Source organism: Oncorhynchus clarkii, chromosome 32, assembly GCF_045791955.1.
Source record: "Oncorhynchus clarkii lewisi isolate Uvic-CL-2024 chromosome 32, UVic_Ocla_1.0, whole genome shotgun sequence".
Classification (NCBI taxonomy): Eukaryota; Metazoa; Chordata; class Actinopteri; order Salmoniformes; family Salmonidae; genus Oncorhynchus; species Oncorhynchus clarkii.
Genome location: NC_092178.1, coordinates 30,371,365 through 30,388,971, shown reverse-complemented (window position 1 = coordinate 30,388,971; position 17,607 = coordinate 30,371,365). Strand labels below are relative to the sequence as shown.

The 17,607-nt window shown below is 47.1% G+C and overlaps 1 protein-coding gene across 1 annotated transcript in view; it reads left to right on the top strand.

Moving 5' to 3' along the window:
- The window catches only part of LOC139392404 (pleckstrin homology domain-containing family O member 1-A-like), a 26,614-nt gene extending 11,674 nt beyond the window's left edge, over positions 1-14,940 (top strand). Inside the window, exons 4-6 of the mRNA XM_071140377.1 lie at positions 9,147-9,251; positions 9,905-10,006; positions 10,157-14,940. Coding sequence (XP_070996478.1) covers positions 9,147-9,251; positions 9,905-10,006; positions 10,157-11,455 — 1,506 coding nt within the window. The 3' untranslated portion in view covers positions 11,456-14,940. The remainder of the gene's footprint in view (positions 1-9,146; positions 9,252-9,904; positions 10,007-10,156) is intronic.
- Positions 14,941-17,607: the final 2,667 nt, after the last annotated feature.

The window sequence follows — 17,607 nt, the reverse complement described above, 5'->3', positions numbered from 1 at the left end:
CATTGGACAAAGCCTATGGGAAAATGAATGGCGTTTTTGGATAAATGCCGAAAATAAGGTCTGTGGTAAACACAGGCGTAGGAGATTTTGAAGCATTTATGTCATTTAAAAAAAAAGCACTTAAAGGCTTCATAATTCATAGGAGGTCATGTTAACGGACTGATATTATCTCATAGACCAAAAATGTACAAGATCTCCTAAGCCTGTGTTAACCTCAGACCTTGTTTTCTGCTGTGCACACTCCGGTACATACGTAGGTGCTGTGCTGACTGCTTCGCTGCTGGTGTAGCCTACAAACTTCATGTTGTACACAAATCTGTTCAAACTATTGCATTCCATGCATCAGTAAGCATAAGCAGGATTTCATGTTCTTTTTCAGGGGGTAGTAGGCTACATCAAATCAAATTGTATTGGTCACATACACATGGTTAGCAGATGTTAATGCGAGTGTAGCGAAATGCTTGTGCTTCTGGTTCCGACAGTGCAGTAATATCTAACACGTGATCTAACAATTCCACAACAATACCTAATACACACAAATCTAAAGGGGGAATGAGAATATGTACATATAAATATATGGATGAGCAATGGCTGAGCGGCATAGGCAAGGTGCAATAGATGGTATAAAATACAGTATGTACATATGAAATGAGTAATATAAGCTATGTAAACATTATTTAAAGTGGCATTGTTTAAAAGTGACTAGTGATCCATTTATTAAAGTGCCCATTGATTGGGTCTCCATGTAGGCAGCAACCTCTCTGTTAGTGATTGCTGTTTAGCAGTATGATGGCCTTGAGACTGAAGAAAAGCTTCTGTCTCTCTGTCCCAGCTTTGATGCACCTGTACTGACCTCGCCTTCTGGATGATAGCGGTGTGAACAGGCAGTGGCTCAGGTGGTTGTTGTCTTTGATTATCTTTTTTGCCTTCCTGTGACATCTGGTGCTATAGGTGTCATGGAGGGCAGGTAGTTTTCCCCTGGTGATGCGTTGTGCAGACCTCACCACCCTCTGGACAGCCTTGCAGTTGAGGGTGGAGCAGTTGCCGTACCAGGCTGTGATACAGCCCGACAGGATGCTCTCAAATATGGATCTGTAAAACTTTGTCAGAGTTTTGGGTGACAAGCCACATTTCTTCAACCTCCTGAACCCGCACCCTAGCGGGGTCCCAGTTTTGAGGGTCAGCGAGGTGGAGATGTTGTTTCCTACCTTCACCACCTGGGGGCGGACCGTCAGAAAGTCCAGGACCCAATTGCACAGGGTGGGCCTGAGACCCAGGGCCTCCAGCTTGATGATGAGCTTGGAGGGTACTATGGTGTTGAATGCTGAGCTGTAGACAATGAACAGCATTCTGGCATAGGTATTCCTCTTGTCCAGATGGGATAGGGCAGTGTGATGGCGATTGCGTCGTCTGTAAACCTGTTAGGGCGGTATGCAAACTGAAGTGGGTCTAGGGTGGCCGGTAAGGTGGAGGTGATATGATCCTTGACTAGTCTCCCAAAGCACTTCATGATGACAGAAATGAGTGCTACTGGGCGGTAGTCATTTAGTTCAGTTATCTTTGCCTTCTTGGGTACAGGAACAATGGTGGCCATCTTGAAGCATGTGGGGACAGCAGACTGGGATAGGAAGCGATTGAATATGTCCGTAAACATACCAGTCATCTGGTCTGCGCATACTCAGAGGACGCGGCTAGGGATGTCATCTGGGCCAGCAGCCTTGTGAGGGTTAACATGTTTAAATGTTTTACTCACGTCGGCCACGGAGAAGGAGAGTGGGTAGTGGGGTAGGAGGGGGCACAGTTCTTGTTAGATGGTGGCACTGTATTATCCTCAAAGAGGTGTTTAGTTTGTCTGGAAGTGTGACGTCGGTGTCCGTGACGTGGCTGGTTTTCTTCTTGTAGTCCGGGATTTCCTGTAGACCCTGCCACTATTTATATGTTTTACACAAAATATATTATCCACATATACAAACTTTGTTGTCAGTATTGCAAACATAAGCACGACACAAACATAAACCTTAACAAAGAGGTTTCCAGTAGGGCGGGTGTAGGCAGGGCAAGTCAAAATAACATGGCTATATACAGGGAGTACCAGTACCAAGTCGAGGTGCAGGGGTACGATGTAATTGAGGTAGCTATGTACATGTAGGTAGGGGTAAAGTGACTAGGCAACATAATAATTGACAGTAGCAGCAGCGTACACTCAGTTGGCAGTTTATTAGGTACATCACCCAGTTAACAAAAATTGAGTCACATGCACCGGTTCCACTATCTCAGAACTGGCTGAACTCCTAGGCTTTTCATGGACGACAGTGTCTAGGGTTTACCAAGAATGGTGCAACAAACAAAAACAGCTTGTTGATGAGAAGTCGAAGGAGAATGCCAAGAATTGTGCAAGCTAACAGGAGGGTCGCAAATAATGGGGCAGTGGGGTGCAGAACGGCATCTCGGAACGCACAACTCGCCTGTCCTTGTCACAGATGGGCTATTGCCGCAGACAACCACATCGGGTTCCACTCCTATCAGTATCATGATACAAGGCGAGATCCACATGCAGACACAGGAGGCAGATGGTTGGAGTCTTACAATATTTATTAATCCAAAAGGGTGGGGCAAGAGAATGGTCGTGGACCAGCAAAAGGGTCAAAACCAGTTCGGAGTCCAAAAGGTACTGAAGGGCATGCAGAATCAAGGCCAGGGGACGCAGGATGATCAGGCAGGCGGGAAAGTAGTCCAGAGTCAGGCAGGGATCAAAACCGGGAAGACTATCAAAAAGAGAATAGCAAAAGGAGAACGGGAAAAACACGCTGGTTGACTTGACTAATATACAAGACGAACTGGCACAGAGAGACAGGAAACACAGGGATAAATACACTGGGGAAAATAAGTGACACCTGGAGGGGGTAGAGACAATCACAGGAACAGGTGAAACAGATCAGAGCATGACAGTGCCGCCACCTGGCGTCCTACCTGGGCGCATAACTGGCTGACCAGGGTGTCGGTAGTGTAAATCAGCGATGAGGGCCGGGTCCAAGATGTCTTTAGCAGGGACCCAGCACCTCTCCTCCAGGTCATAACCCTCCCAGTCAACCAGGTACTGGAAACGCCTGCCCTGCGGTCAAACCTTCAGGAGGCATCTCACCATATACGCTGGCTGGCCACCTATAACCTGGGGGGGAGGGATGGGCCTGGAGACAGTAGACAAAGGACAGTGAGACATAGGGGCAGATCCCGAGTGGAAGGAGCAGATCCCGAGTGGAAAGCCATACCGTCTGCCCAATGTGGTAGCAGGGAGCTTGGGTCCGGCGACGGTCCGCTTGTCGACTATACCTGGAGTTGGTCTTGAGAATAGCCGCCCTGGCTCTTCTCCAGGTACGTCGACAGTGGTGGACAAACATCTGGGCCAAGGGTACGCTGACCTCCTGCTCTTGTTCAGGGAAGAGTGGAGGCTGATACCCCATGGAGCACTCGACTCTTCTCCAGGGGAGAGTACCTTGGCAGAACTGGGAAGAGTGTTCCGGGCATACCCCACCCAGACCAGTTGACGGCTCCAGGTAGTGGGTTGGTTGAGACCAGGCACCTTAAGGTGGTCTCCAGGTCTTGGTTGGCTCGCTCCGACTGACCGTTAGTTTGGGGATGGAATCCGGATGACAGGCTGGCCGACGGCCCAATAAGGGTGCAGAATGCCTTCCAGAAGTGAGACGAGAACTGTGGACCCTGATCGGAGACCATGTCTACCGGGAGTCCATGGATCCGGAAGACATGCTGCACCATAAGCTGGGCCATCTCCTTGGCAGAAGGTAGTTTGGGGAGAGGGTGAAATGGGTGGCCTTGGAGAACCGGGGAAATGTTTCAATTTTTTGAGCACACACAGTGCATGCGGTGACAAAGGCAGAGACATCAGGGACCATTGTGGGCCACCAGAAACGTTGTCGAAGGAAGGCTAGTGTACGACGGGACCCTGGATGACAGGTCAGCCTGGAGGAATGAGCCCATTCCTGGATCCGGGACCAGACTGGGTTAGGGACAAACAGCCGGTTAGCCGGGCCCCCTTCACGTCCAGGCTGGGAGCGTTGCGCCTCGTGAATCAGGTTCTCAATACCCCAATCCACGGTGGCAGCAAGGCATGAGATAGGGAGAATGGTTTCGGAAGTAGAGCGTGTGGCAGAGGAATTGTATAGTTGGGAGAGAGCATCAGGCTTCACATTTTTAGACCCTGGACAGTAGGAAAGGTTCAAGTTTAATCTGGTAAACAGGAGGGCCCACCGGGCCTGCCTTGAGTTGAGGCGCTTGGCTGAACGGCAAAATTCCACATTTTTATGGTCGGTCCAGACCAGGAATGGCTGTTCTGATCCTTCCAGCCAGTGCCTCGACTCCTCCGACGACATTTTCACCGGCAGGAGTTCTCGGTTGCCAACATCGTAGTTCCTCTCAGCAGGACTGAGACGTTGGGACAAGAAAGCACAGGGATCAAATCAAATGTATTTATAATTATAAAGCCCTTCTTACATCAGCTGATGTCACAAATTCCTGTACAGAAACCCAGCCTAAAACCCCAAACAGCAAGCAATGCAGGTGTAGAAGCACGGTGGCCAGGAAAAACTCCCTAGAAAGGCCAGAACCTAGGAAGAAACCTAGAGAGGAACCAGGCTATGAGGGGTGGCCAGTCCTCTTCTGGCTGTGCTGGGTGGAGATTATAACAGAACATGGCCAAGATGTTCAAATGTTCATAGATGACCAGCAGGGTCAAATAATAATAATCACAGTGGTTGTCGAGGGTGCAACAGGTCAGCACCTCAGGAGTAAATGGCTTTTCATAGCCGATCATTCAGAGTATCTCTACGACTCCTGCTTTCTCTAGAGAGTTGAAAACAGCAGGTCTGGGACAGATAGCACGTCCGGTGAACAGGTCAGGGTTCCATAGCCGCAAGCAGAACAGTTGAAACTGGAGCAGCAGCACGGCCAGGTGGACTGGGTACAGCAAGGAGTCATCAGGCCAGGAAGTCCTGAGGCATTGTCCTAGGGCCCAGGTCCTCTGAGAGAGAGAAAGAATGAAAGAGAGAGAATTAGAGGTAGCATACTTAAATTCACACAGGACACCGGATAAGACAGGAGAAATACTCCAGATATAACAAGCTGACCCTAGTCCCCCGACACATAAACTACTGCAGCATAAATACTGGAGGCTGGGACAGGAGGGGTCGGGAGACACTGTGGCCCCATCCAACGATACCCCCGGACAGGGCCAAACAGGCAGGATATAACCCCACCCACTTTGCCAAAGCACAGCCCCCACACCACTAGAAGGATATCTTCAACCACCACTTACCATCCTGAGACAAGGCCGAGTATAGCCCACAAAGATCTCCGCCACGGCACAACCCAAGGGGATGAAGCTTCTGGTCCCGGGCAGATCGCTGGGACAGTATGGCCCCCTCTCCAACATCTGAAGCATCCACTTCCACCACAAATTGACACAAGGGGTCCGGATGGATGCGGATGGGTGCTCTTGTGAACCGATGCTTCAGGTCCACAAAGGCTTTGTCGACAGCTGGAGACCATTTGAACGGTACCTTGGGGGAGGTAATTTCCGAGAGGTGGGCCGCCAGGGTGCTGTATTCCCGAATGAAATGGCTGTAAAAGTTTGCACAACCAAGAAACCGTTGCAGCTGCACCCTGGATGTTGGTTGAGGCCAATCCACCACTGCTTTCACCTTTCCAGAATCCATCTGAACATTTCCCTCAGCCATGACATATCCCAGAAAGGGATATGAGCGGTGGAACTCACACTTCTCGGCTTTCACAAACAGTTCTCCAGGAGGCGCTGAAGGACCTGTCTGACATGGAGTAAATGTTCTTGGGCAGATCGGGAAAAAAACTGGATGTCGTCCAGGTAGACTAACACAAACCGGTTTAGCATGTCCCGAAGCACATCATTGACCAAAGCCTGGAAGACAGCGGGGGTGTTTGTGAGTCCAAATGGCATGACCTGCTTCTCATATTGTCCACTGGCTGTGTTGAAGGCTGTCTTCCATTAATCCCCCTCGCATATCCGAACCAGGTGGTAGGCATTCCAAAGGTCCAACTTGAAAAACATGGTAGCCCCCTGGAGAGATTCAAACGCCAAGGAGAGGTAGGGGATAACGATTTTTGACAGTGATATCGTAAAGTCCTCGGTAGTCAATGCATGGGCGCAGGGTCTTGTCCTTCTCCACAAAGAAAAACCCTGCGTCGGCAGGAGATGCAGACGGAGGGACGGCCAGAGACTCATCTATATACTCCTCCACAGCAATGGTCTCTGGTCGGGACAGAGAGTTCAACCGACCCTAAGGTGGTGTAGTGCCAGGGAGAAGATCAATGGCACAATCATAAGGACTGTGCAGGGGCACGTTCCTTGCTAAACACTTCCAGGAGGTCATGGTATTCCGTCGGGATAACAGTCTTGCTAACCTCCTGAGGAAGACGACTAGGGGAAGGCTGTGCTGCTTGAAGGCAGTGGAAATGGCAAAATGGGCTCCAACCCAGGATGGAGCTTGTGGTCCAGTCAATCACAGGATTGTGCTTTTGGAGCCAGGAAAATCCAAAAACAACTGGAACATGGGGAGATGCAATGAGGAGGAACTGTATTGTCTCACTGTGGTTACCAGAAACCCATAATTGAACAGGCACAGTACTATGGGTGACTTCCCCTATAGAGAGGTCGTCCAGTGCCCTAGCATCCATGGGCACAGAGATAGGCTGCGTGGGAAAACCAAGCTCCGAAGCTATCGTGCAATCCATAAGACATTCATCAGCCCCAGTGTCAATGAGAACTCAGAACAAGAGCAAAAAGGGGTGTGCGGGTGATGGGTATTAGGGAACTCCCAGTCTGACTCACCATAGTACTGGTACCCACTAGAGACAAGGGTTTCCTAATAGGGCAGGTAGCAATAAAATGTCCTGCCCTCCACAGTACAGACAGCAGTTATTATTCATCCTCCGTGAGCGCTCCCTAACTGATAGCCTAGTTCTTCCCAACTGCATAGGCTCAGGAGTATCCAACTCACCTGTCGTAGATTCACGAGAGAGCTCGGGTGACTTCAACTCCTCTCGGAAGAGCTGCCTTCGGAGACATCCGGTTTCCATAGTAGGTGAACGTGCCATATCGAGTGCACGAGTGTGCCCGAGACCAGACCTCTCATTCTTGCGTTCCCTTAGGCGTCCATCAATTTGAGTGGTTAAGGCGATAAGAGAGTCGAGGTCCACTGGCAGTTCCCGAGCAGCTAGCTCATCCTTTACCTCCTCAGATAATCCGTGCAGAAAAGTAGCAAAAAGAGACTCCGGATTCCAGGCACTCTCGGCGGCCAACTACGGGAGTTTTGACGTAAGTCAAGCAGTTTGCTGGCCGCCTTTCTTCCAGATACCGGAGACTCAAAAACTTTTCTCACCTCTGCCATGATTTCCTGCAAATGACCGCAAATGGCAGATTGTTGTTCCCAAACTGCTGTAGCCCAGGAGAGCACCCTTTCCGACATTAGCGTAATTATACACGCTATCTTTGATCGGTCTGAAGAAAACGAAGATGGCCGTAGCTCAAAAATAGGCGAGCACTGAGAAAGGAAACCCCGGCAGGTACCAGGATTCCCCGAATATTACTCTGGAGTAAGTAAGCGGGGTTCATGGGGAGTCAGGATAAGCTGTACAAACTCACCACAGATAGGGAAACAATTCCTGGGTGATTGAGGTTTTTCAGAGGTGGCAGACAGTCTCTGAGCTAACTCCCTGATTTGCTCCATAATAGTCTTTAACCCATGGTCATGGCATTCCGTCAAGGAACTGAGCCCTTCCAAAAGGCCCTGTAGCAACTCCTGACGTCTCCCAATGGTGGCTCCCTGCAGGGAGACAGCATGGCGGAGCTGGTCCAAGTCTGCTGGGTCTGTCATGACCAGTTCGTACTATCAAGGCACAAGGCGAGACCCAGATGCAGACACAGGAGGCAGATGGTTGGTGTCTTACAATATTTATTAATTTAATAATCCAATCAGCTAAAAACAAGAAGAAGCGGCTCCAGTGGGCACGCAATTCTACCAGCTCTCACAGTCTCACATCAGAATTGGACATTCATGTTTCTCAAACGTCAAATTTCGAAGTGTTTAAGGGTAAGTTTAGGCATTAACTCTGAATTTGCAAGTTTAGGATTAAGTTCAGGCATTACCTCCAAATTCTTAAGGTTTGGCATTAACTCCGAATGGTTACGGTAAGGGTTAAGGTTTGGGATAAGCTTAAAACAAAATGATCAAAAGCAACTTTCGATCGCTGGATTCAAACTTGCAACCTTGGAAATCAGAGGTAGGTGCCTACACCCATCTGCCATCCCCATCCACAATGACCTAGCAAAACCGAAACCTACTTGAAGGTGACAACCCTCACTGTTGCCCCTAGTGGCCGGTTTCCACGTTGTCTCCTGACGTCCTCAGATACGAATATACGTTGAATTGTATCACAGGTGACCTGGCTGCGCGATCACCAACACTGGACAATTGAGGAGTAAAAAACCATTGCCTGGTCCGACGAATCCCAGTTCCTGTTGCGTCATGCTGATGGCAGAGTCAGGATTTGACGTAAGCAGCATGAGTCCATGGCCTCATCGTGCCTGGTGTTAACGGTACAGACTGGTGGCGGTGGTGTAATGGTGTGGGGAATGTTTTCCTGGCACACGTTAGGTCACTTGATACCAATTGAGCAACGTTTCCATGCCCTGAGGAATTCAGGCTGTTCTAGAGGCAAAGGGGGACCGTCCGACCTGGTACTAGATGGATGTGCCTAATAAACTGACCAATGAGTGTATGTGGTAAGTGTGAGTATGCATGTGTGCACGTGTGTGTGTATGTGTGTGTTTGGGTATCAGTGTAAGTATGTGTGAGTGTATGGGTAGAGTCCAGTGTGTGTGCATAGAGTCAGTGCAAGAGAGTTAGTGCAAAAAATGAAGCTTTCTGTGCCCCTCTCCATCTCTCACAAATCCCTCTAACCAATGCTTACACCAATTTATTCATTTCAAATCCATGATGGGAGTGTGCAAGTGCCCACTTAAGAAGGAGGGGTGGAGTAGCCTAAACTTTCTCATCTTATTTCAACCAACCAATTGATTCTTTCCTTTTTGTCTTCAGGTTCCCAATCTTGTGTTTTTGGCTGTTAGCCCCGAGGAGAAGGAGTCGTGGGTCAATGCCCTCAATACAGCCATCATCAAAGCCAAGAACCGCATTTTTGATGAGGTAGGTCAGTCACTCTTCTCCTCCCCTTCCCTGTCTCTATTTCGCTAGCTCTCAGTTCTCCCCAGCTTTCTAGAGCTTTTCTTATTTTTCTCTCTCATTAGCGTGTCTCGCGTGCAACATTTATGAATGAAACCTCCAAATGCCCCCACAGCCAACCCTAAAAATGTTTAACCTTGCAGTTACTAAGCACACTGTAAAATTGGTGAATTTGGACAAAATCACAGCTTAAATCTATTAATACGGGAAACACGTAAATTCAATCTCCCCAGGCGTGGATGAGAGATCAAAGTGTTTATATCTCGCTGACTCATCCATCTCCATCGGGAACAGAGTCCTTGTTAATGCTCCGTCCCTGCCGACGCCCACATGTTTTCCCAGTGCCTCGCAATCAAACAGTGGCTCACTCCCCATCCCACACTATGGGGTGAAAATCCATCTTCCGTAGCTAGAGTTCGTCAAGAAGTGAGAATGAACTCTGCATCATGTCTGCCGCCCTGATAGTAAGAATCCTCTGTCAACACCCTACAATGTACTCTACTCTAATGTACATCATGTTCTGTACATTACATTCCCATAACTCTCCCTCCACAAATATACATTTCTGTTTTGCTGACTGTCAAAAAATGACTCTCTCTTTCTGATTGTCTCCTTAGGTTACAATTGAAGAGGACAGTGTCCTGGTGCACCCTACACGTGATCGTGCCAAGATTCCCCATGCACGGCGCTTGCCCACCCGGGGACATCTCTTGGCTGTGGTGGGTTTTGCTACCTTGGCTAACATTGACAATTCAGTTCCAAGTCAATATTATATTTTTGGAAGGCAAACAAGGAATTATACTGTTTGTATTGTAAGGATTATCCTGGTCTGTTCCGTTGAATGCTAAACTCTCTTGTGCTCCCCCTAGGCATCCACCTCATCAGACGGAATGCTGACCCTTGACCTTGTCCACGAGGAAGATGACTCCACCCCAGAAGATGAGGAAGAAGGCTTCTGGGAAAATAACTTCAGGGTTGACCTAGACAAATGGACCACATGTCGTCAGCGTTCTGGCACAGACGTCTCCAAACTCTGTGTCACCACAAAGGACCTAAAGGTACCCAAGACGGGCAGCCTGCCTTGCGGGAGCGAGCTCTCCTGGGACCGGGTGCACCATCTTGAGGCTCAATCCTGTACCCCTCAACCAGGGAAGAGGTTCAGTGCCCAAGGTAGGAGCCGCTGCGCCTCCATGGATGAGGTCCTTTCCTTGCGGCCAGTCAGGGGTGTCCTTCACCCTCACCCCATAGGTGAACCTGTCCAGCCTGTCGGACCACTGCAGAGTCTTATTGCCCAGAAAATGCAGAGGGCTCAGGAGCTGCTGGAAGAAATGCGATTGGAGGAACTGCAACGTGCAAAAGGCTTAGACTCGCCCTATCTAAAGGGCATTGACTCACCCCGTTTGTACCATTTAAGAGGCTCTGAGTCTCCTCACTCCAGGGCCTCAGGTTCACCTCGCAGTAAGAGTAGTGACTCCCCTCGTTTGAGGGTGAAAGACTCGCCTCGTTTGAGGGGGAAAGACTCACCTCGTACGAAGGGCAAGAAGTCCCGCTCAAAAGGTACAGACTCACCCCATTCAAAGAGGGCTGACTCTTCTAATTTGAGGGGTAACAACTCTCCCCGTCTCAGGGTTACTGACTCACCCTGTATGAAGGGTTCGGATTCTTCCAGTTTCAAGGAAACAGACTCGCCAAGTCTGAAGGGTTCTGACTCCCCACGTCTCAAGAACATTGGTTCACCCTTTTCAAAAAGTTTTGACTCATCAAGTCTGAAGGGTTCTGACTCGCCTCGCATCAAGGATACTATTCTGAGGGGTATTGACTCGCCAAATATAATTGGTAAGAACTCCCCAAGTCTGAAGAGTATCGGCTCACCTTCCCTGAAAGGTGCTGACTCGCCCCGTCTGAAGGGTAATGACTCACTCCATAGTAAGAGTGCACACTCACTTCTCAGTGACTGTGATTTGGAGAGTAGACGGGCGGAGGCGGAGCGACTTCTGCAGGAGGCCGTCTCCTCCTGGCGTCAGGCTAAGGAGGTGCTGGAGGAGGTAAAGGAGCTGCAGACGCAGTCACTAAACCGCCGCTCTGAAAAGAAGACAATAGACAGTCCCCCAACACCGCCACCGGACTATAGGCTGGAGGACGCATGCCTCTGTCGCCACCACAGCTGAAAAGCACGCTGGGTTGTCTCCAAACAAAGAGAAAATAAAAGAGCATTAGGGGCATGGAGTAAATACATTTTTAGTCACATTTTGTTGTCATAACATGCCAGTGTTGAAGTACAAAGCTTTTAGGCTGTATTGCTCCCTTTGCACTTTCCTATCTTGATCCTTGCATTCAGAAAGTATTCAGACCCCTTCACTTTTTCCACATTTTGTTACGTTACAGCCTTATTCTAAAATAATGAGAATTGTTCAAATGTATTATTTACATAAGTATTTAGACCTTTTGCTATGAGACTCGAAATTGAGCTCAGGTGCATCCTGTTTCCGTTGATCATCCTTGTTTCTACAACTTGATTGGTGTCCACCTGTGGTCAATTCAATTGATTGGACATGATTTGGAAAGGCACACACCTGTCTATATGAGGTCCCACAGTTGACAGTGTATGTCAGAGCAAAAACCAAGCCATGCGGTCAAGGAGCAGGATTGTGTCGACGCACAGATCTGGGGAAGAGTACCAAAAAATGTCTGCAGCATTGAAGGTCCCAAAGAACACAGTGGCCTCCATCATTCTTAAATAGAAGTTTGGAACCACCAAGACTCTTCCTAGAGCTGTCCGCCCAGCTAAACGGAGCAATGGAAGGTGAAGGGCCTTGGTCAGGGAGGTAACCAAGAACCCGCTGGTCACTTTGACAGAGCTCCAGTTCCTCGGGGGAGATGGGAGAACCTTCCCGAAGAATAACCATCTCTGTAGCACTCCACCAATCAGGCCTTTATGGTAGTGTCCAGGCGGAAGCCATTCATCAGTAAAAGGCACATGACAGCATGCTTGGAGTTTGCCAACATGCACCTAAAGGACTCTCAGACCGTGAGAAACAAGATTCTCTGGTCTGATGAAACAAAGATTGAACACTTTGGTCCCAATGCCAAGCGTCACATCAGGCACCGCTCATCACCTGGCCAACACCATCCATACTGTGAAGCATGGTGGTGGCAGCATCATGCTGGGGGATGTTTTTTAGCGGGAGGGATTGGGAGACTAGTCAGGATCGAGGGAAAGATGATTGGAGCTAAGTACAGAGAGATCCTTGATGAAAACCTGCTCCAGCGTGCTCAGGAACTCAGACTGGGGTGAAGGTTCACCTTCCAACAGGACAATGACCCTAAGCACACAGCCAAGACAACGCAGGAGTGGCTTCAGGACAAGACTCTGAATGTCCTTGAGTGGCCCGGCCAGAGCCCGGACTTGAACCCGATCTAACAAATATCTGGAGAGACCTGAAAATAGCTGTACTGCGATACTCCCTATCCAACCTTTCAAAGCTTGAGAGGATCTGCTGAGAAGAATGGAAGAAACTCCCCAAATACAGGTATGCCAAGCTTGTCACGTCATACCCAAGAAGACTCAAGGCTGTAATCACTGCCGAAGGTGCTTCAACAAAGTACAGAGTAAAGGGTCTGGATACTAAATGGGATATTTTCATTTTTTTATTTTATTTTTATTTTAAAAATAAAAACCTGTTTTTGCTTTGTCATTATGGGGTATTGTGTGTAGCTTGACGAGGATTTAAAAAAAAAACAATTTTAGAATAAGGTTGTAACGTAATAAAATGTGGAAAAAGTGGAGGGGTCTGAATAGTTTCTGAATGCAGTGTACTGTATACTAGTCAAATCAAGTTGAGCAAGTAGTGAAATAATAATTTCATTATCACTGCCGTTTGCTTTCTGATTTGAATAGGTTGGATGGACCTTAAACCCATAATATATTTTCTGTGCACTCATTTTTGTTCCCTTTGTCAATGTCTCTGTGGTCCACTGTGAATGGAGGGATGGGCTTCTGGGTTGTAGGAGCAGACCATGGCTCAATCCTGGTTCGTGGATGAGTGGGTGACAGACTGAGAGGCATTAACAGGGCTAAGAGCAGAGTTTCCGTGCCTCTGTAACACTGACAACACCAGGGAAAGTAATGCTGCTCGTGTATTTACATGCATTATCCGCCAGAGGTGGGTTAGGTTTCATTGGAAAATGCTTTGTACTGTAAACATAAACATTAAATGCTTTTTTTTATTATGGACGAATGGAATGAGAATGTGTTTGAGCGGAAACAGTGTCTAAGGAGCATTATTTCCTTGCGAAATTCATATGTGGAGAAGCTGCCTGGGATTGCTCTCTTTCGGTTAGCTTCAGTTATTGACAACTTGCAGTCAAGTCCAATGACCTTCAAACATCAAGAATTTCCCCAGTCTCTTGGTGTCAGAAACCTAGTATTGTAGTTGTTGGTCTTCTCAGAGACCGAATACAAAGGCGATCTTTCTCTTACTGTGAGCGTGTCAGATAATGAGCTGTTTCCTCATCCCTTCTCTGTCCTAAACTGAGCAATAGTATTCCAGGGACAGACTCAAAATGTCTGTTTACACCATGCAATGAAACTGATTAATGTCACCAATTGGATTCCCAACAACACTTATAGCTGAAACTCACGGACCACAAGGCCACTTTGATTGCAAGGATATTAAGTAGCTAACTACTTCGCTCTATTTCATTTACTTGTATTATTCTGGTCATGTAACATGGTCTCCTGCTTGTACTCAGAAAGCCTCTATTGTTTTGGTTAATTGAAGTTCTATGATCTACAAAAGCCTGCATGTGAGTGATTCGGTGGCAGAGAGCAAGAGAAAGTGCTCATTAACTCTGATCAGCTTCTGAGGAGAAACGCTATTATGGGATTATAATTGCAGGCGTCATGTTGAGTCTCTGTAGCGTTCGTTGCAATTCGAATTAAGTGGGCAGATGATTTCAACAGTTCTTCTGTCTCTTCCAAAAAGGTGCACAGGGTAATCTCACATTTCAGAGGCTTTCATTAATTATTTCATGAGGATCAATTATTTTATGAGAGAGGGGATAATGAAAGATTCTGAAACATTTTCAGGGCACAAAGATGTTAAACTTGGAGATATGAAGATGGGTTGGTCACACTGCACTATTTTATACCAAAAGGGTGGAAATCAATGTTCTCAGTATCATGTCCTTGTTAGGTCACATGGTTAGCATTTCCCGCCATGTCATTGGCTGCCTGCCAAAACATGATTCATAGGTCACTGAGTTGAAATTCAAATGCACAGTGCATCTAGGACAGGACAAACATCACTCCATTACACCAGGCTCACCTTACATTCGGTTAAAATCAGTCATGTATGATTGCGGTTTATTGGTTTATTGGATTATGTGTATGTATGTGTCCCTTCAGCAGCAATTATATGCCCTTGGTGCACATGACAACATGCAATATAGTAGGCCTAATGTTGATAACGAAAGAGATATCCACCACTGCTTTGTAATCTGAGCTAAGCCATAGACCAGCGTATAGCAACTCTGCCAGATAGAAGTGAAAAGGCGTTAACATGTCTCAAGCAATCTGCATAAATAGATTGTATTAACAGTAATTGTGAAATGACTAATGTATGTATAAGTGAAATAAATTATTTACACTGAATTCCCTTTGTCTTTCATCACTTTTAACTACTGGTTTGAGTCCCTTCGGTGCAGAATTTCATCTTTATCATTTTACCCATTAGGACTGAATTAAGTATTCAAATTTAATAATACATTATTACGAATGTGACTCACGGCTCCATCTTTACTGCTGTGCAATTCATTTTACCCCCCATCCATTTTGTATTAGAGGAGTGTTACTGCATGTTCTTGCCAGTAGCCCTGTTTAAACAGAGGGATTAACAGTTTAAAGGTTGTATGGCAGAGCAGATGTGACGGTGGAAGAATCATATCACCAGATCCCTTTGTGTGTGTGTGTGTGTGTTTTGGGGGGGGGGGGGGGGGGGGGGGGGGGGGGGGGTGACTGCTCCGTGCTCCATTGTGACTCAACAGCCTTGCAGCATCTGGCTATAGCTTGGCCACTGAATCAAATGTATTAACAATGACGCTCCAGTTATGGCATTAGTAATATTGGAGCCTGGAGCTAAAGTGCTACTGCCTGGCCCCCGTTTTCATCAGTTTATTCTATAGGAGAGGACTTCATAATAATAGGTCATATTTATCTATGTGAATGGATGCAAAATGACAGCTAGAGTACAGTAAGAGTAAACATAACAACATCAGACAGGTAGTTACTGTACGCTATTGGAGCCAACAAGAGCAGGAATACTGAAGCACAACATCAGGCCTCAGCATGTAGAAAAGACCCCAACAACAACATTGGTATGCAGGAGAGAGAAACATAATTTCCTCACGCAGTGCTCCACGTTGCCATGCTTGCCTCGAAGGAGAACGTGTTCGTTTGGAGCAGGGAGGTTACAACTTGCTCCTTGTCATGGCCCAGCGAGGGACGTTAGCAACAGCACTAAAAATACATCCTGCTTATTACAACCACAACATGACTAACCAACGGCACGTTCAGAAGCTGTATAGGAGGAACCAAAGCTCTGAAGCTAATGCGGCGTTCCTTTGCAGATGAACGCACCGCGCACATGGTTGCTTATAAAAATAACATGACAACGAAAGGCTTTTAGGGACACAAGGGACTGAATATTTCAGAGGCAGTAAAGTGATACTGCGGCGACAGGATAGCATGGTATCTCTGGAGTTATAAATCCCTTGATGTGGCTCAGCTGTGGGTCTGCTCAGCTGGCCGGTCCAGTCACTTCAGACGAGCTAAGCATGTTCTAGTGTGCATTGGCTAGTGCAGTGGCTGACACTAGGCAAAAGGACTGAACTGAACAAATTGGATGGACACATTTTACATACAGTATTTTATGGAAATGTTAAATGAGCCCCATTTAACACAAATTAAGGCCGGTCTACAGACCACGAGGGACAGAGTTTTACTGTGTGTGTGTTGCAAATGTATTTCTTGCACTTGATGCATGTGTACTGTGTCTTCCTGTCCTTATTTGGTCACACACACATCACAGTGCTTCTTGTTGCTATCGGTTGCAAACTAGAATGATGAAAACACTTGGTTCAGGAATTTTACTAACATCTAACTCACTCACATATATAGTTACAGCAGGCCAAGGTAGGAGAGTCAGACACCCGCACACGCAACAACATAACTCACACTTACTTCCAGTATTGGAGTTGTTGGTTTTGTGGGTCAGGCGGATGGGCACCAGCATTCTCCTCCCGAATCCTCCTCACAATGGCTGCAGAAGCTGGGGTCCTTGGGATAAGTTGCCTCCTCTGGATTTGAGGTCTTACCAATGCCTTGCCCAGCTCCTTGAGAAAGAGCCGTCTCCTCTGGAGGTTCCCTCTGTTTCAATCTGGGTTCAACACCATCCAGATGACAAACGCGTTGTACGCCGAGATGTGCAAGATGTTGAAGAATATCACAAGTGGCCAGCGTAGGGTTCTTCTGTTGCAGGTGTAGCCAGTCACCAGCATTGTCCGCCCCTCCTCTTGTGGCATTGTAATTCATTATGATTTCTGGTTTTTGATGTCCTTGACCATAGATTATCCCATCTCTATGCAGCGTACTCATGAGTATCACATATATACCTTTCTTTGGCACGTAGGACACTAGGGACGTGTCGGCAATGAACACAAACTTAAAGGAATTGATAGGCCTGTTAGGTGTATTCAACATCCAATTTCACAATTTTTTGACATCCATATTTCTCCTCCTGCAGGCTGCTGATGAGCTGGTTGCTGACAGGCTGGCCCTGGGGCTGGCTGAATCTACCAAAGTGGAAGATGTACCTTCCACACTAGTTTCTCTCTCTGCAAAAATGATTTCTAAGGCCCTCTGAGCAGAGATTATTTTTGCCATACTGATGGATTGAGGTAAGGAGCCACACACGCAAAGCTAGTTATTTGTTGTGTGCCTCCCCCAATGTGCACCTGGCTGGGGTAGAGTGTGGGAAAATACTGCATTTTTTACTATGTATTGAAATAATGTATAGAAATAATGTATTGTAATAACATAATGTATAGAAATAATGTATTGTAATAACATAATGTATAGAAATAATGTATTGTAATAACATTGTGCACTCAATGAAAATGTGTTATTTTACATGTTCGTGAGTCTCAGGTTGAATTAGAATGTTTTATTTTAGTACACATTGAAGATGGGTCACACAGACCCGAACACCACACAAGGGTTAAAGTTCTTTCTGCATGGCCTCCCGGGTGGCGTAGTGGTTAA